Genomic DNA, 19,849 nt, shown 5'->3' on the forward strand with positions numbered 1-19,849 from the left:
CGGGTGGCTCAGTCAGTTAAGTGTCCGACTTTGGCTCAGGTCGTGATCTCATGCATGGTCCGTGAGTTCAAGCCCCGTGTTGGGCTCGGTGCTGACAGCTCAGGGCCTGGAGCCTGCTTCAGATTCTGTGTCTCCGTCCTTTTCTGACCCTCCCCTGCTCGTGCTCTGTCTCTCTCTCTCTCTCTCTCTCTCAAAAATAGATAAAAGTTAAAAAATTTTTTTTAATTTTTTTTAAATTAAAAGTTATAGAATCTTCTTTTCTCTCTGAAGTTTTACATAGGAAACCACCCATAAGAGAGGAACCACCCACTCTATATTTATTCACATGAATAGGGAGGGGAGGAGTGTGGAGGGGTGGTTGAGGCCTGGGCGTATTAGGATGGGCATCAGAAGGGAGGAGGAAAAGAGACCAGGAAGAGGGTGGGGGTGGTGCTTGTTCCTTGTCCCTGGAGAGCCCCTGACCAGGTGCCTCTAAGAGCCTTTTCCACTCTTACCTCCAGGGTCCTTTGTCTTATGAATTTGGGAAGGTGGGCTTGGAAGGAGGGCACTTGACCATCCACAGCCTAGTGACGTCTTTCCCTGCTCGTCCCCATCTTGGTGTCCTGTTCTCTTCCCTGTGGAATTCCTGAAAGGGTAGCTGCTGCTATTCTTAGCATGACAGGGTAGTGAGGAGAGAACATGCTAGTGCATTATTTATGCCTCTGAGTCAACAGGATTACATTCAGGGCTCCAAGAACACCGCCCTCCCCGGATGCCGCTTGTTGTCACTGCCTTGGCAGAAGGGGGGGGGGGCACTTCCCATGACCCATAACCCATCCCTTCTGTCCCTGACCATTCCTGCTCAGTGCCTTCAGCCTCCAGGCTGGGAGATGGGTCAGGAAATAGAATGGTAAGCTGGGACGAGGACTGAGTTGCTTTGGAGATATCATCTCTACATTCATTCAGCACGTATTTACTGAGCACGTATTACATGCAGTAGCTGCGGGCACCCTGGCGAACGAGGCAGAGTCTCTGCCTCCGGCAACTCACACTTTAGCCTACGAGTTAATGGTGCTGTGTCATCACAGGAGCCTCTGTGCCAGGCCTGAAACCGGGTGCTTAGCACATAGGAGACCTAGCCCTCACACTCACCCTGCAGGGTAGGAATTAGGAGACCCCTTTACAAAGGAGGAGACTGGGCACAGCATTTATAAGACTTGCTCAAAGTAGTGATCTGCTCAACTGGGGTTTGAACTCAGGCTGACGGGAAGAGAAGGACCACACCAGGTCAAATGGTAGCATGTAACGTTACGGCTTTGGAAAGCCACTGCCCTGCCCAGTGAGAGCAACACTATGGCTAGTTAAGGAACTCAACTATCTGAGGCTGTCCTGTTCTCAGTGAACCGTGAGAAGTCATGTGTGTCCAGAGTTTTCGTAAACCTGCAGGGGAAGGACAGGTGCATTGTGGGCCGGACATCAGAACCATCGGGGATGAGGGATAAGGCCCCAGGGTGGCACATCTCATGAGACTGAGCCAAGGTCTGTGTCTGGGAGCTGAAGACCTGGATTCTGGGAGATCCTGGCCAGGCCCCTTGGTCTCTCTCTGCCTCAGGTGCCTAATCTATAAAATAGTGTAACAATTCCTGCTCTGCCTCTGTCTCTGATGGATGCGAAGGTGCTGGTAGAACTTTAAAAGGGTGCGTGTTCAAGGGTTGGCGTATGATTCCGTAAATGAATATATTTTCTTAAGTGCGTTTTTTGTTGACATTATGGGGTCTTGCTAGGTACCTAACTGTGTTCCAAGCATTTCCCCATATGTCAATTCACTTCCACAAACATGTTTATAAAATCACAGGCCCAGTGGGTCCCCAACATGTCTTGCTTCAGAACCCCTCAGGGGGACTGTTAATGTGGATAATCTGTGGTCTGGGTCTGGGGTGGAGCCCAGGAATGTGCATTTGAGATACACCTCCCGAGGGATCCTATACCACCTACAGGCTTCTGATCTGGGCCAGAGAGGAGATGTGCTCGAGGCCTCATGATGGGTTAGAGACCAGACTGAAACTGAAAGCCAGACCTCCGGCTCCCAGTCTGGCCCTTTCTTCCTACTCTTCAGCTGCCCCTCCCCGCCGCCCCAAGCAACCTCAAAGGATGTAGCCAGGGACCAGGATTGTGACAGGCAATGGTGCTGGAAGCAGCTGGTGGCATTTACAGTGCTCCCCGAGGCATTTTACATGGCTTGTCCATTTAATTGCAGTATGGGGAGAAAGGGCGACATTCTTCGGAGTGACAAAATCCACTGGCACATTTGAGTATCAGGTGGTAGATTTTAATGTACCCCTAGAAAGAGGAAACCATGGCCGAGTTGCAGAGAGCCTGGAGAAGAGAATGTGACCCACCAGCAGTGCACTTCACATTCTACAGCAGCACGTGCCCTCTGGGCAGGGGTTGTCTGAGAGCTCAGTCACCTGGAGACCGGGCGGGCTGGTGGGAGAGAAACGCATGGGCCCTCCCACGAGGTGTATGCCTACTGCGTGTGGATCCGTGCCAGCCTGCCACCTGAGGACCTGTGCCTCTCACCCGCATGACTGCAAGTGCTTGCAGGTCATGGGCAGGTTCTGCCCGCCCTGTGTGTGGGTGTGCAGGCGAGCCTGCGCACACTTTCCCCCCTGTAGTGCAGGTGTGAAGCAAGCAGGAGGAGGTACGGCTGCAGTCTAGGCTCTGGCCAGCATGAAGAAGCTATTGAGAATGCGTGCGTTGCAGGGTGTGCGTGCACGTGTGTGCACAAATGGCTGCAATGCAGGGGGATCCCTAAGACCCTGAAGGGCAGCGGTAGAAGGGCCATTAGAGAGCTTGGTTTCTCCATCCGTGCCCCACCTCCCCATTAGGTGCACCGTCCTCAAGCCTGCCAGGTGCGAGCCTGCCTCGGGACCTTAACACCAGCTGTTGCCTCTGCCTGCTCTCTCTTCCTAGACAGGCACGTGCCTCACTCCCTCACCTTCTTCTCTTCTTTACTCAGGCGTGACTTCTCAGTGACTTCCGTCACTCTATTTACCTTTGCAGACCACTCCCCACCCCATGCAATCGGCTGATGTCTTATCCCTGCTTTATTTCTTTCCATAACATTTACCTTCTGACTTACTTGTATAGTTACTCATATATTTATTATCTTGCTCCCCTACCAGAATGCAAACAGGGATCTCTGTTACTCTTCCTGGCTGTGAACAGCGCCTGGCCCTTAGTTGGTGTGCAGTAAATATCTGTTGAATGAATGAGTCCATGCACCACCTATGCTTATTTCCTTTAAATTGTCTAGCTTTCATTACTGAAATATCTACTTTTACCTCTCCCTAAGCAGTAATATGCCTTTCACAGGGCTGACGTGTTCATTATACCCCTCCGCCAATACACATGTGAAATTTACATAACTCTTAAGATTTCAGATTATCAGGGTACCGTTTAGATCCTTTTGCTGCCACTGGAGGTATAGGGGCACCGTTCTCTAGGAATCACTGTTCCAGCCCAATCCCTTCTTGGAACACACAGACAAACTGAAGCCCAAAGAAGGTCAGGAACTAGTCCAGCATCTCACCCAAATTGTGACAGGACAGATACCAAACCTCCTGGCCTCTAGTCTTCTGGACTAGACTTGCCTCTAAACTGCCTTTGTAGTTTGAGGGACGAGGGGAGGGCAGCGCTGGGTGATCTAGCCTCTCCTCTGGCAGCAGAATCCTCCTGCTGGAGGGGAGCCAGACCGGCCTAGTAATTGGTGAATGGCATAGGGGGCATGGCAGGGTCAGCAGCCTCCAGCACACCCAGGGCCACAGTGCCCTCCAGGCTGTGGGGCTGTGCACGGAGAGGTGGGAGCAGCCTTGGCTGCACCTTCCCTTGTAGGACTCTTGGATCTGGGGCCACTCCAGGGCGGCCTGGACACTTACATCTAGCAAGAGGCAAACGTGGGCTTCAAACCTGGTTCTCTCTGCCACAGCACATTAGCTAGAGATTGACGCTGGGGTGCCCTTGCAGACAGGATGCTGGGGGAGGAGGGGGTGTGAGGGTGAGGGCAAGTTGGGCTCTGTCTGACTGCGAGCAGAATAGCAAGACCAGACCCAGAGAGGGCTGGAGAAGGGAGGACAAGAGAGAGACAGACAGACAGAGCCTGAGCCCAGCAGAGTCATGCACAGGTGGATTTGTGCAAAAGGCTGAAGTTAAATCCCCCTCAGGTGTGCACAGTAGTTTCTACTGTAGGAATCACACTGCTGTAGCTCATGTACTCAGCAGCGACTCTGCAAAGCAGATCTCATCATCCCTGTTTTCCTGATGAGGAAGCTGCGACCCAGAGAGGTGAGGTGACTTACTAAAAGTAGCCTGCCAGCGGTACGGGACGCCTTGCCGCACAGGGCGTGGGAGGCGCACAGGCCGCACCTCTGGCTGGACTTGGTAGAGGAGGGCTTTCTGGGAAGGGCAGGCAGGCTGAACGGATGTGGGAGTGAGAGGCAGGAGCCGAGGCCTCACAGCACTCGCTGGCCAAATAACCTTGGCGATTCCCCAAAACCTTTCTGAGCCTGTTTCCTCATCTGTCAAATGGGTTCAACCGCACCCCCAGGCCACAGCTTGCAGAGAGAAAATAAAACAACATAACAACGTAAGGATGATATTAAAACTGAATACCTGGAACGTAAGAAGTGCCCAGTAGACAGCAGCCTGAGTGGTAAAAGCCAGGGGAGCCCTGTCCTGACAAGCTTGCCCTCAGCTGTCACCTGCCCTGACCCAGGGATTCCCAGGGCCTTCTTTGGCAAGTGTGAGCGAGCCTGGGACCCGAGAGCTTTGGCAACAGCCCAGTGAGCCGCCAGGGGAGGCGGATGAGCACGCCTCTGGGGACCGGCAGCCTCCGGGGGACAGGTAGACAGGAGACGGACAGGCGGCCTCCAGGGGACAGGCAGCAGTCCCCCGAGGCTGGGGAGCTCTGCGGGGCGCTCCGGCTCCTTTCTGTTTACCCCGCTCTGTGTCTCCACCACTGAGCCCTGCCGTCATTATCATTCCTCCTGCGTTCCTTCTCCCGGGCTATTTATTTTTCTGTGAGGAAGGAATGTGGGGAATTTACCACAGGGCGCTGGCCTTCACTTTCGCTGCAGCGGCGTCTTCTGTAAGAGGGAAGCGGCCCAGACAGATGGCTGAGGACTCGGAGGCGGAGAAGGGTCCCCGGCCGATTCCGAGGCCCCGGCGGAGGGCGGTTATGTAACCCACCCGGAGGCCCCCCGGGCAAGTGGCGCGGTGCCTCCCGTCCCGGGCATGCGCCCTGTAATATACACAGTTCCGAGGAACTCTCCTGGGACCATCCCTCTTCCTTTCCATCTGGTCTTGACTTGGGGTAGGGGTGGTGGAGGGGCGTGGGGTGGGGGTGGCGTTGAGCCTTCCAGCCTCTGCTGGGCTGGCCCGTTGCTTGGAATGCCCCCACAGCTCCATCTTTCAAGATGGAGGGCATATGCCACCTCCTCCGGGAAGCCTTCCCGGATTCCTTCATCCTAATTAATCTCTCTTCTAGGTTCTGTGTTCTCTTAGCACTTAATGGAATATTGTGCTCTTAGGTCTAACGCTGTGATTTGAGGTTTCATCTCCCTCTTTGCCCCCAGAGGTGTGGCTCCCTCCCTCCTTCCTTCTCTCCTCTCTTCTTCCAGGATCCAAGAAGGTCTTCCAGGATCTTCTAGATCTGTGATCTAGAGTCTAGATGAATCTGAGATCTAGAGGCTGTCTCCCTGGATGAATGGTGGGGCAAACTGGGAAGGTGATTTGGGCTGTGGGAGGGATCATCCTTCAGTCACTTATTTCCTCAACACTTACTGAACCCCTCCCAAGCGGCAGCCTCTGCTGAGCCTGGGGGCCTCCAGACAGGATGGAGGCCTCTCCAGCCCCGGCTTGCTACAGGGCCAAGAGAAAGGGCTGCATCTCGATGCAAGACCCAGCGTGCTAGGCCCTGGGCTGGGTGCTGGAGACCCAGAGATGGCCTAGGCCCACCACACCCCTGGCAGAGGCAATTTAGGGGAAACCATCTCCATCCACCCCCGCCCCCAGCTCACTACCTTTTGTTTCCTGGAGTAAACATTTTCTCTGGAAGGACAGGGTGTGGCAGTCCTTTCTGTACTCCTAAGGCTCCCAGGGCCAGGATGATGGAGGCCGAGGCCGGGCAGGCCTGGCTTACCAGGGCTGGACTGGGAGGTGGGAGCCTGAGTCTGAGCCTGGTTCTCTGTGAACCAGTCCCTTCCAGTTTGCTGTGCACCTGGGGCTGAACCTGACTCTCTCTGGGTCACCATTTCTGAGTCCCTAAAACTCGAATTGTAGATGAGTGTTTAGTCCAGTGGAGCAGGCAGGAGAGAAGTGGTGGCTCCCAGTCCTCGGCAGAGGACCCCACAGCAGAAGTCCAGCAATGAGCAGTGCCCGTAGCCTAAGGGGATAGCTGCCAGCTGAGGCCCATGCCCACTTGAGAGCCCTCTTCTTAGGTTCCCCCCCCAACCCAGCCACCAGCCCTGCTTGATCCCAGCCCATTTCCAACAGGGAGATACCAGGAGTTGGGCCGGGCCTGCTTCCTCTGGGCCTGGGTTCCTGAGCTTTCTCAACCTATTGCTTCTTCTGACCCCCTTCTGCTCTGAGGCCCCTGGGCCAGCTTGAGCAGAGGTGGAGCACTGATCTAGGAGTCTGGATGGATTGGTGAGGGCTTCCTGGAGGAAGTGGCAGCAGGGCTGGGCCTGGAACCGTGGGTGGGGGAAATGAGTGTGCTTTGTAGGCAGAGCTCTTCACAAGGAGGGGCCCGGGCTTGGAATCAGACTCCCAGCTCCAACTCAGCTCTGCCTGCCCCTTGCTGGCTGGGAGACCGGGGGTGAGTTCTCTGATTTTGTGGCTCTCATTTTCCTCAGCAGAGGTTAGCAGAGCAGAGCCTCCCCTCTGAGTTGCTGTGAAGGTTCAACGAGAAAATATATGCTAAACCCTTAGCTCAGCAGCATCTGGTGCTCCTCACACGTTGGCTATTGTCATCCCCATTGACTTTGTCATTATTCTGCCAGCACTCATGGAAAGTACGGGGAACAAGGGGGGAATACAGAAGTGAAGCAGTTGAGGCCCCTGCCCTGCCCCAGAGACTCTTGCAGTCTCAGGAGGGGGGGGGGGATGGGGGGTGGAATAAACCTAGACTGTGATTGCTGCAAAGCAAGACCTTGGGAGGAAGGGGGCAATGTGACCCACGTGGTAGGCCCTGGACTGGGTGCTGGGCCACCCTGTTTGAATTCTGATCGTGCCACTGCCTAGCTGCGCCTCCTTGAACAGGTCACTTCACCCCTCTGAGCCGGTTTCTTCTCTAACATGGGATGAGGGTTGCTGTAAATGAAGAAAGGACCTGGTGTGTGGTGAGCATGCCCTGAAGGGTAATTCTCACTCCTATGAATAATATGCAAAGTGATGAGGTTATTAAGCGGTGCATATAATACATTGGTGGGTCAGGGGAGGCTTTTTGGAGGAAGGGATGGCATTCCAGTTAGGTGGGAAAGCTGGGGCGTGTACAAAGGATGTGAGACAGAGAAGGGTTCCTGTAGAGGGGTCGGCGCAAACCACATAGGGGAGGCAGGAACTCACAGGGTGGGCATGAGAAGCACGGGCCATTGGATTTTCTCTGGCCATTGCTGAGGGCACAGATAGCAGGTTAGCAAGCTTTCAGGCAGGCTCTGGTGTCAGGGGCCCTGAATGCCAGGATGAAGACTTGCTGTTTGACCCTCCACATCCTGGGGGGGCAGGAGAGAGAAGTGAGTGAAGCCAGGCAGAGGAAGATGAATCTGGCAGCATGGGGCGGGTAGATTGGCGGAGGAGAGATTGGGGGCGGAGAGGCCATTTAAAAAGCTGTTGCAAAATCAGTTTTCCTGATAAAGAGCTGGGCTGAGTCATCTGTGGAGGAGAGAAGTCACATCCAGCTTCTCCGTTGCCTTCGATGTGGGATTTTCCTCTCTTTGTCAGCGAGGCAATTGGCTGCCTTTCCCGGAGGCTTTGAGAACCGAGGCCGGCTCAGCATCCAGGGGGAAGCTGGGCTGCAGAGAGGACCCAGCTGGAGTGAGTAAGATGAGCACTCGGAGGTGCCTTTGTGGTTTGGGGTGTGTGACTTAGGGCATATGGCATCCCTCTCTGGTCTCAGTTCCCCTCTGGGCATCGAGAGAAGAGGCATGTGAAGACTTCTGCCAGCCTGTCAGTGGCAAGGCTGGAGCTAGGTCTGGGACTCCCATCCCTGTTCTTATGCATCTCCCATGTCCTGGCAGTCCTCCTCACCTTAGTATGAATTATTCTCCTCCTGAGAGGAGGGCTGACAGTCTGCCACAATTCAGTCAGGTTGCACTCACTGGGACTGTGGCGTGGATGGAGAACTCCCTAGGGAATGGAGGCTGTGTCATTTCCTCCTTTCAGCCCGGAGGATATGGGGCAGGGGCTGGCAAGGCGGTCAGGCCATTACTCAGGCCCAGTTCATCTTCCTGCCCCCAGCTGAGCCAGAGGTTGTGCAGCCAGCCATTGGTTCCTTCCTGACCCAAGCAGGGGGGCAGTTTACCCAGCCTGTTTACCTGTCCCAGTGCCAAGACTCCCGGGCGTCCACAATGGGCTGCCTCCAGCCAGTCTCTATTCCCACCTCTGGCTCCCTGTCCCACTCCACCCTGCTTGGGGCCTGGATACTCCCATTGACGGCAGCCGTGTGAAGAAGCATTTCCTTGAATTCTCTCCCTGTCCTGACCTTCTGCTCTGGCCTCCCTTCCCTTGCCCCCCCTCCTTCCTTCAGATCCTAGGTCCAGACAGGCCTGGTGGTCAGCAGACCAGGCAACTACCTATAGAAGTGACAGGGGTGGGAGAAAGGGCTTATCCCTGCCTGAGCACAACTGGAACTTAGGTCTCCTGACTCCCAATACCATGCTGTTTCCACTCCCCTGGACTTTCATCTCCTAGCAGTCATTTCTACCTTAGTAAGAATGAGTTTTCTCAGCTCTTCTCCTGACAGGCAGAAGGGAGAGGATGCATGGGTTGTTCTAGGCAGCTGACAGGGGAGAGGGCACTGCTGGGGACATCGATCATGAGATGAGGAAACAGGCGGTTTTGCAGACCATTATCCAAGAGCACTGGACCCAAAGTCTGGGGCTGAAAGGCGGAACGGTTAAGAAATGAGACTCTGCAACCAGACTTTGAGTTTTGGTTGGAAAGATCCAAGCCCTGCTATTTGCAAGTTGTATGGCTTTCGACAGGTCTCTCTGAGCTCCAGTTTCATCAGCAAATTGGGGAGCATGTTAGTGCTTACCTCTCGGAGTTTGGGGGGAGAACTGAATAGGGTAATGTGTGTAAAGTGTGCGGCACGACCCCCCTGGGTATAGTGAGGGCTGCCTGATCGCAGCAGCCACTGTAGCCCTTATTCTGACAGCTGTACTTGGGGCTTCTTGTCCCCCAACACACTTAGGGAGTTAACCCTGTTGGAGCCAGTTCTCCTGACCCCGGGCAGTTCTTCCTTGTATCTACCCTCGCTCCTTCCTCTCCTGAAGGCCTGTCTTCAGAGCTCCCGATCCAATGTCCAGGGTAGGTCTTTCAAGGGCCAGCACCCCAACCTGAGAAGAGGGGGTGTATGGCTGGCACAGGAACAGGCTGCAGCCAGGCAGATGGGGGGCTCAGCGAGATACCTGCCCCCTATGGCCCTTGGCTACCTCCTGCTTCTCTAGCACCAGGGAGCACCGTCTTGCACCTGGCTGGCTGGGGCTTGGCCGGGGGCAACAATTCCTGTGTCTGGGGAATGTTGCATGGACCTGCCTTCCCTGGCGCCCTGCAAGTGGGGGACTCTGGGGTTGGCCCAGCCCCCTTCTCTCAGCGTGGTTTGCGCAGGGTGGCAGAAATCATCTGGATTGCTGGCAGGGTCTTGCCCAAGCCTCCTGCCGGATTCCTTTTCTGTGGAGTCACTGCGGGCTGGGGGTGGGGGTACGGGAGCTTCCTTGGAGGCTGGACTCTCTCACCCCTTGGCCTTTTCTGCTGCCCTCCTCTTGTCCCAGAACAGCAGCGCGGGGCGGGGGAGGTTCCAAGCCCAGCCTGGGGGTCAGCAGACCAGGTCCTGGCCCGAGGCCCACTCTTCTCGAAGCCTCTTGAGAAGCCTCCCAGGCCAGCTTATCCCCAAGGGCCCTTCATGCTCTCACATTTGAGCATTTTCTAAACCCATGGCGGCCTTTAGAACCAGTCTGGGGATAGGATGGAAGCAGAGAAGTAAAAAGAAAAACAGGAAAGTGCAGGGACATTGGGAGGTCTGGATTATTCAAACAATGAAGCACTTTCCGTGAGCCTCACACTGTGGGAACCCGTTAGCCAGAAAGCCTGGTGCTGTCTGGAGTCTTGCAGAGCCGGGGGTGAACCAGCTCCACTACTTTCTGGCTTTGTGACCTTGGGCAACTCACTTTGTCTCTCTGAGCCCTGGTTTTCTCATCACTAAAAGGTGGATAATAATAGTTCGCGCTTCCATAGCGTTGTTGTGGAAATTAAATAATATGTAGAATCAACATTAGCAATTGTGGCGGAAGAAACGTTGTTGGGGCTACACAGGTGTTTATCCTGACCATACCCCAGGGGGATATGATTTGTATCTGTGACTCTGCAGGACTGTCAGGTTGGAAAGAAAAATCTGTGGCAGTAGGGGACAGAACCGTGTCCAGAGGTCGGGAGCTAATGTAAGGAGCACTAATGTAAGGAAGGCACCTCTTTAGGATAGTGAGCTCCTTGTCGGTTGAGTATGTAAACAGAGACTTGTAACTCAGGGGCATGGTTTTGGGGATACAGGAATTATGTGGGCAGTTGGACCTAGTGACCGCCATCTTTGAGATTCCAAGGTCCCATGATTTGGGACAGTAATCCCTCCCTCTCCATAACTCTGGAATGCTCTGCTGTGTGACCTTGAGAGAGTCACATTCCCTCTCAGGATCCCGATCTGTGGAGTGAGTCTCCTTTTCTAGAAAAAGCTCTGACCCCTCCAGGGAGTAGAGAAGGGTCACCAACGAGCAGTTTCTCCCAGGGAGCATGAGCCCTCTTGCCCTGTCCACTGGGCCTGATGGCAGCGAGCATTGCTGGCATTCGTGACCTCATCGCAGCCTCCCGGCTCTAACGTCAGTGCTCTTATCACTTCTTCTCAGTCAAGGAAGCAGGCTCCGAGAGGTGTGGTAACTTGCCAAGGTCTCACAAGTAACAAATGGCAGAGCCCGGACTTGGGCCAGGAGTCCTGGTTGCTAAGCAGGGCAGAGGAGACGAACATTGCGTGAGCCACGAAACCTCTCAAGGCCCTGCTGCGTGGCTGACTCGCCCCTACCTACGACCCCCCGCACCCATGGCAGCAGCGGCCTGGCCCAACCTGCAAATCCCTCATCTTTCATGGATGGGGTGATCCAGGCAGGAGAGGAGCCCTACCAGAAGGGGGCAAGCGTCAGGGACACATGGGGCAGGTTGTTCTGGACCGGTGGGCACGGGTGTGTGTGGGTGGGAGCCGATCCTGATGGGAGGTGGGAAGGAGGAGGTTGGGCCAGAGAACCTCTTCGGCTATGCTGCTCCATGTGGACGTCTTTGTTGACCCTAGTGTGAGCTCTCCTCTGCGCCGTCACTCTCTGGACCTCAGTTTCCTCACCTCTACAATGGGGGTGGTGGTCAAATAGCTCCTCTGGAAGGGCCCTTGCAGCTCTGGGAGTCCGTGAATTCTGAGCCTCGCTGGCAGGATGCCTAGAAAGACTGTCCCTGGAGACCCATTCAGCATGTCATGGCCAGTGCTAATGAGGGCATGGTAGGAGGGAGGGCAGGGTCAGATTCCTCAAGAACTAATTAGCTTCCCACAGTAGGGAGGGCTGGGGGAGGATGACGGAGGGAGGAATTTTCCCAGCCACTGACTGAGCTGGTAACCTTGGCCACAGGCTATCTCATCCATCTTCCCATTGGTCCATCTGTTCATTCATTGTTCAATAAGCATAAATTGAGCACCAACGGTGTGCCACCTGGGCTCTGGGGATTGGAAGAGAAATGGTTGCCTACAGTGAACTTACAGATTAACAGGGTTTGACCCCAGCCTGATCACCGACCTCGGGCCCCAGACTCCAATCCTAGACTGAACCTGTCCCCCACTGACTCTGTCTCCTGTAGTGGCACCCTACAAGGTGCCAAAGGGAACTTTGGGGACGAGCAGGCATCTTGAGCATGGGTTGTGAGCCCAGAGGGAACCGGTGCTGACTTTCGCTTGGCCACTCTGCTGTGTGACTGTGGGTGAGTTACGTACACAGCCTCTGGACCTCATTTTCCACTTCCGTAAAACAGGGACAAGTAATGTTGGTCTCCTAGTGTTCTTACGAGGACAGAATAAACTAATGCAACATTCCAGTACGGTTGCTGCTGAAATTAGCCCAATGTATTACTTTTATGATATTAAAATATGAGAACTTTAAAATGATTATGGAAATAAAAATGGGAAGAAACTCTATAAGAAGAGACTAGTAACCGTGGTTACCTGATTTGTGGTGTGGATGCTCAGGGGCGGAGGGACATTTTTTTACCGCACGCTTTTTTGTTTTTCTCAGTTTTCAGCCCATGTGAGTGTATTACCTATTCTAAAAAGAGGAAGTGTTAGTGTTAGCAAATGACTATGCCGTGAAAGCGTAAAGGCCCCTAAGACAGGCACATAGAAAATGTCCTGGGGGTTCATTCATGCATTCAGTAATGCCTACCGAGTGCCCGCTTTATGCCAGGCACTATTGTAGGGGCCAGGGATAGAATGATGACCAGGTCAAGCAAGGTCACACATAGCCCCCTGAGAGCCGATGTTCTAGGTGGGGAGACTGATGATAAACCAGGAAATGTGTAAAGAAGATAATCGCAAATGATGGTGAATGCCATGAAGGAAATAAGACAAAGGGATAGGATAGGGGAGGGGAGAGTTGATTAGAGAGGAAAACCCCTCCAGAGAGGGAACATTCAGGTGAGTCCTGCATGGCAAGAAGGAACCGACATGGTATTCCATCTGGGATAAGATCATTCCAAGCAGAGAAAAGAGCAAGTGCGAAGGTCCCGGGGCAGGAACAACCTTGGCATTTCCAAGGAATTGAAAGAATGCCAGCAGGGCCGAGCCCAGTGAGTGGAGAGGGTGGTAGAGAATGGGTCAGGGATGTAGTGTGGCCTCTCCTGCTAGGGTGAGGTGTTCTTGCAGAATTTAATAAAGTACAGTATCAAGAACCTTCAGGGAGAAGCCAAATAAGGGGCCGGTTCACCCTGAAAGGGTAATCAGGGGAGGTTTTCCCACAGGTAGGTGGCCTTTGAGTTGGGTCATGATGGTTGTTGGGTCAGGGATCTTTCTGAGGAGAGGGGATTCCAGGGACTAGTGAGTAAAGAGCAAATCCCAGAGGAAAAGAGCATCTGTAGGAGGGGCATGGTGGCCGTCTGTCTGTCTGTCTCTGCTCCCGTGGTTCTGCATTCCCATTTGCTAACTGGACCTCTGTCCCTCTCAACAGCATTGGCCCACAGCACCAGCCTCACTGAGAAAGATCTGAAAGAGGCCAAGGCCCGGAGCCAGCAGATCGCGGCACAGCTGACCACCCCGCCCAGCTCCAACTCCCGAGGCGTCCAGCTCTTCAACAGGCGTCGGCAGAGGGTGAACCAGTTCACCTTGGAGAACCCCAGCCCGAGGGAACGGGAACGGAAGCCCAGCCAGGAGTCCCTCAGAGTGCCCCCTGCCGGCCCTGTGGGCTACGCCTCGGGGCTCGGCCTGAGTCCCACCTCACCCCCTGAGCCAGGCCCTCCAAGGAACAGCGACCGCCAGAGCCCTGACACAGGGGTCCCCGCTCACAGCATGGAGGGGTGCTCAGAGAAAGCCAGCTTGCTGCGGCACCTGGAGAAGGTGGCCAGCGAGGAGGAGGAGGTACCGCTGGTGGTTTACTTGAAGGAGAACGCGGCCCTGCTGACAGCCAATGGACTGCACCTGTCCCAGAACCGAGAAACCCAGCAGACCCCGCCAAGCCCGCCCGCGGCTGAGGCCCACAGCCCAGCTGTAGACGTCAACCAAAACGTTTCCTCACTCAGCGCCACCCTTATCACGCCAGCCTCTAACAGCAACCACAGCCTGCCAGACGCAGACCACGCAGACGTCAACCAGAACCCCCCGGCCACTGTCGCCCCGCAGAGCCAGCAGCCCTCAGAAAGCCAGCTCCCTCCCAATGGCACGGTGTCAGATTCCAAACCCAGCACCCCGTGTGCCAGCGGGCAGCCCCCCGAGCCGGCTGCAGAGGTCAAATCCAGCACCCTCCTCATCGATAAGGTGTCAGCTCCACCTACCAGCACCAACACCTTCTCCAGAGAAACTACTCCCGTCTCCAGCTCTGGGATCCCAGCCCCAGATTTCGCGTCCAGCTGCCTGCTCATCGATGTGCAGCCGGGTGTCCCAGCGGTGTCAGCGGAACCTGAGCCGTCTGGATGGGCAGCCACGCCCACGCCCACCAAGCTATACAGTGAGGTCCACTTCACACTGGCCAAGCCCCCATCAGTGGTCAACAGGACCGCCAGGCCCTTTGGGATCCAGGCTCCAGGGAGCACCGGCCAGGTGGAACGGAGCCCCATGATAGAGAGACGACATCTCGGGGAGAAGGCCCGGGCTCCCCAGCCCTCAAGCGTGGTAGACAGGAGCCCTCGGCCACAGAGACATGTGATGCCCCACAGCCCCATGGTGGAGAGGAGGCCCGTGGCACAGCGCAGCCCTGCCTTGGAGAGACGCCCCTTGGGGAACTTCACCCCACCCCCCACCTATGCTGAAACCTTGTCCACGGCTCCCCTGGCTTCCCGGGGCAGGTCTCCCCCATCCTACTCTGCCCTCTACCCCAGCTCTGACACCAAGCCTTCTCACCTGAAGGGCCAGGCAGCTCCGGCCAGCAAGACAGGCATTTTGGAGGAGTCCATGGCCCGCAGGGGCAGCCGGAAATCCATGTTCACCTTCGTAGAGAAGCCCAAGGTGACCCCGAACCCAGACCTGCTGGATCTGGTACAGACGGCTGATGAGAAGCGGAGGCAGAGGGACCAGGGGGAGGCGGGCGTGGAGGAGGAGCCCTTTGCCCTGGGGGCCGAGGCCTCCAACTTCCAGCAGGAGCCCGCACCCCGGGACAGGGTCAGCCCCGGGGCAGCCGAGGAAGTCCTCCCGGAGTGGGCCTCGTGCCTCAAGTCTCCGCGCGTCCAGGCCAAGCCGAAGCCCAAACCCAACCAGAACCTGTCCGAGGCCTCTGGGAAGGGGGCCGAGCTCTACGCCCGCCGCCAGTCCCGGATGGAGAAGTATGTCATCGAGTCCTCCGGCCACACCGAACTGGCCCGCTGCCCTTCACCCACCATGTCCCTGCCTTCGTCCTGGAAATATTCCACCAATGCTCCTGGTGGCTTCCGGGTGGCATCCCGGAGCCCAGCTCGCACCCCGCCTGCCTCCCTCTACCACGGCTACCTGCCCGAGAATGGGGTCCTGCGCCCCGAGCCCACCAAGCAGCCGGCCTACCAGATGCGGCAGTCTCTCTTCGTCCTCTCACCCATCAAGGAGCCCGTCAAGGTCTCTCCGAGAGCCGCCTCGCCCGCCAAGCCGAGCTCCTTGGACCTGGTGCCCAGCCTGCCCAAGGCCGCTCTCCCGGCATCCCCGGCCCTGCCTCGGCCCTCCCGCTCCTCACCGGGCCTCTACACCTCCCCCGGCCAGGATGGCCTCCAGCCCACGGCCGTGAGCCCTACCTACAGCAGTGATATCTCCCCTGTGTCGCCCTCCAGGGCGTGGTCTCCCCGAGCCAAGCAGGCCCCCAGGCCCTCCTTCTCTACCCGGAATGCTGGGATCGAGGCTCAGGTGTGGAAGCCTTCCTTCTGCTTCAAGTAACGGACCCTGCAGGGATCCCACTGCCTGGCAGGGTCCCCTCTCCGAGGGCTGGATGGAGAGCAGATGTGGCTGGAAGTGGCACAGAGCTGAGGGTCAGGAGTATGGGGACCCAGGGCTCAAAGGCTGATGCTGCCACCAGCTAGCTTTGTGACTTTGGGCAAGCCCTCTCTGGGCTGCAGCTCCTCCTTCCCTGCCACAAGGGTCATGAGACTCCAAGTCTGAAGGATCTGCAGTCCGATACCGGATAGCAGGGAGGGTCACGGAGAGAGAACTCCCTTGGCAGGCCGAAATGAGGCTGGGGGGCTTCCTCTGGCCTTTGTGAGCCTTAGGGATGCCAGCGTCTTGCTGGGGAATGGCCTAGAAGGGGACCCTAACACGGGCTTCTGGAGCAAACAGCCTGCCAGTGCCTCTGTGCAACCAGCCAGCCAAGGGTCTGCCTCCTCAGCTGCCCCAGCTCCCGGCGTCTTTCTGCCTGTCGCTGGCTTCTTACCTGCACAGGTCTCTCTTCCATCTCTGCCTTCTGGACACCGATTCCTCTCCGCCGCTTCAGAGAGCTTTGCCTCGGCTGCCACGTTTTCTCCTCTCGTGGGTTCTTCTGCTGGACGAGGACTTAGCCTGCCACTGCTGTCTGATGCTTTTCTTCCTGCCCCTCTGCTCAACCCGCCTCCGTGCCCTCTCCAAACACCTGGCTCCACTTTGGGGATAGCTAGAGCAGTTCATCCCAGACCCCATCTGGCTGGCCCTCAGTGTGCTAGGGCGTGCGAAGTCCCGGGGGATCCCTGAGAGAAGGGGAACCCTGTAGAAGGATGTGCAGATGTGAGTGTGCAGTGAGAGAGCCCCCCACCCCACCCCACTTATTTATATAGTCAGGGCCCTTCCAGCTATGACAGTCTTCGAGGATTGAGGGGATAGGCTGGTGCTTCGAGAGAAAGGCCTTGTAAGTGATAAGACAGTCCCCTGGAAAGAGACGGGGAGGGAAATGGGCTGTTGCCATAGAACCGTTGGAGATGAGAGGTCTGTAAGGGTGTCCTGGGGCGTGGCTGCAACGAGCTGCTTCAGGAAGCCAGGGGATCAGAAGCCTCGGCTGGGACGGCACAGGCTCAGGGTGGCCTAGAGACAGTAGAAGCATGGCAGGGGCTTGGGCAGGGGCCTAGCAGCTCAGTGGGACAGAGGAGGAGACCTTAAGGCTTTGAGGACAGGGCCGGCACTTAAGAGATCTGGATTCTACCAGATTAATTCCGTGTGTATCTTTGGGTCTCAGTTTCCCCGTATCGTGAGGGTGCTGAGTCAGGTAGTGTGAGATGCTCACCACCTCTGACACCTTTGATGTGATGCAGCCCCCAAACCAGGCTTTGTGGGCAGGGAGAGAATACAGACGCAAGAGGCAGAATTCGGGTGGAAGCTTCCCAAGGCTGGGGGCCGAGCACCACCCACTTTCTCTTCCCCAGCCCTATTTCTGGGCTCCCCAGCGGGGTGAGGGGTGGTGGAGGCGGTGCCCATGCTGGGCTGAGCCTGCAGTTTTCGTGAGCTCTGGGCTCGTCTCCATGGGAACAGGAGGTGCCTTCCTAGTGAGTTCATTCTGCCCAGAACTTTGGGGGCATGCGTGGGGGAGTCGTAAGTGAGCTCAGCTTCTTCGTGCCCGGCCCCTCCCAGGACAGAGCGAAGCCCCTACCCTGGACCCTGCTCCCTTCTACCCTCCCCCGCCCCGCCAGGGCCAGCAGTGGAAGAGGCCACCCTCCATCCTGCAGCTCCTGCGGCCAGGCTGGCCGAGCTCTTCCCCCAACTTTGTTTTCTCTCCTGTTCTCAATACACTCGGCCTCAAATCTGTCTTGCTTCTTTCTTTCTTCCGCACTCCCTGGCTGGTGGTCAGGACTCTCTCCTTCCCGATTCTGGCTTGGGAGGTGGGGTGGGACAACCCAGTTACCGTGTGGCGTGTCTCCGAGTACTGTTTGAATCCGCTGCGTGTCTGGATCTACCGTGTGTATAGATGTGTGCCGGCTTGGAGGCAAGGGCTGCCTCTCTCTCGTCCCTGGGTCAGCACTTAGGGAACCATAGTCCTGTGGAAATCACATTCTTCTGTTTTCTCCTTCCTTCAGAGTTTGGCCAAAAAGGCTGTGGAGCATAGGGAAGACCCATAGCCCCTTACAGTCCATGTTTGTTTGAGTTCTTTAAAAGTGGAATTAAAAAAAAAATTTTTTTAATGTTTATTGATTTTTGAGACAGAGAGAGAGAGAGACAGCCTGAGCGGGGGAGGGGCAGAGAGCAAAGGAGACAGAATCCAAAGCAGGCTCCAGGCTCTGAGCTGTCAGCACAGGGCCTGATGTGGGGCTCGAATTCATGAACTGCAAGATCATGACCTGAGGTGAAGTCAGACACTTAACCAACTGAGCCACCCAGGAGCCCCTAAAAGTGGGATTTAAATGCCTTGAGCCAGAGCATATACTTTCTGGTTCCCTCAGGCCCCCTCCTCCTCTCCCTGTTATCTAATCTGGCAATGTCCCATATTTGTCACCTCCTAGCTCCTGAAAACAGAGTTTCCGCCCCTGGTGGAGAGGAGCAAACTGCCATCAAGAGTCAGAAGTGGGTTGTAGTCCCAGATCTATACCTGACTCCTTGTGTGACCTTAGACAACCCCTCTCACCTCTGGCTGGGCCTTAGTCTGCCTTGCGTCCAATGAAAGGATTGCAGAAGGCAATCGGGGAGCTAGCTCTGCTTGGTCTCCGATGGTTCCTGTCTGACGACTCTGTTCAAGCCTTCACCCCACACACATGCCCTGCGATGGGGCTGGGGCTGGGTTAAGTGGGCGCTTCTTTCTGAATCTTCACCCATGTGCATTTCCAGGGAGTTCTGGCTTATGTAATGCATTGAGAGCTTTGTCAGAAAGTGAACAGTCCTGATTTCTCACAGCTTTTTTGTATTGTGCACCCCACCTCCCCCCTCCGCCCCCCGCACAGAGAGTCAGTACCCAGACATGGCAGTTCCGATGAGGTCAGGCTCTGGCCTTCTTCCAAATGGTGAGGAGCTGCTTACCACTGCCCTACATTCCAAACCAGGCTTGGGAAGTCAGGCTAGGGCCACTTGCTGGCCCAAGCCTTCCCCTTGTGGCCACCAAAGGCAGACATAACCCTTAGAGATTTCAGACAGGTATGATAAGTCCACCTGCCCTAGCCCGCCTTTCTCCTGGCTGCAGAGCCCTGGATGCTTGTTGATGGGCTGGGATCATGAACTCCTGGCCCCACTTCCCACAGCTGGGCTAACTGAAAGCTTCCTGGGATATGTCACAGCCAGAACAGCTCCCAGTGTCTCTGGCTCATATATACACAACTCCGACCCTGGGAGTGAAAGGGGTGGATCCCACGCTGAGCTTTAACTTTCCAAGTTGATGATTGGGGTCTTGGATGTCCCTAGGAGGTCCCTAAGGGCCCCTCCAGCATTACTATCCCATGAAAAATCTCCTATTGGGACGGCTGTACAACATTTTTCTTTAGGTTTAAGGGACCCCCTTCTGAGTCAGCCCATCTAGTAGCTGCTGCATTGGATGGAGAAAACATAGTTTATTACTTCCTTTTGATTGGGAGAAATCGGATTCTGATTGGATGAGAGGCTGACTGGCTTGGCTGTGGCTGGTTACTGATTGGGTGAAAGACTGGATCTTTTGAATGAGTCTGGATTTTGATTGAGTAGAAGACACTGAATGGACTGGCTAAGTCTGGACTCTGAGGAATGACTGCTGATGAATCTGGGTTGGATTGAAGGCTGAGTGGACTGGTTTACTGCTGCAATCTGATCGGACGAAGAGTTGGATGATTTAGCAGATACAAGATGGGCATGGATTCCAAAGCCCAAACCAGTGCTTCCAACCGCTTAAGCATGGTGTAGCCTTTGGATAAGAGGTGGTCACCCCCACACATTTCCTGGTGGGACAGAACACAGCAGGCAGTTTTTTTACACCTCTGAATTTCATCT

The 19,849-nt window shown here is 55.7% G+C and overlaps 1 protein-coding gene across 4 annotated transcripts in view; it reads left to right on the forward strand.

The window, feature by feature from the left end:
* The window catches only part of SYNPO (synaptopodin), a 68,019-nt gene that overhangs the window by 44,312 nt on the left and 3,858 nt on the right, over positions 1-19,849 (forward strand). For 2 of the 4 annotated variants that reach the window (XM_019464428.2, XM_019464429.2), the window contains exon 3: positions 13,503-15,853. In XM_019464428.2, the coding sequence (XP_019319973.2) occupies positions 13,503-15,853 (2,351 nt within the window). Of the gene's footprint in view, positions 1-7,910; positions 8,071-13,502; positions 15,854-19,849 lie in introns of those variants that run through there. The other 2 variants (XM_019464430.2, XR_002084460.2) reach the window with 2 other exon arrangements.

This window comes from Panthera pardus, unplaced genomic scaffold (genome assembly GCF_024362965.1).
Source record: "Panthera pardus isolate Hobbes unplaced genomic scaffold, ASM2436296v1 HiC_scaffold_2, whole genome shotgun sequence".
Lineage (NCBI taxonomy): Eukaryota > Metazoa > Chordata > Mammalia > Carnivora > Felidae > Panthera > Panthera pardus.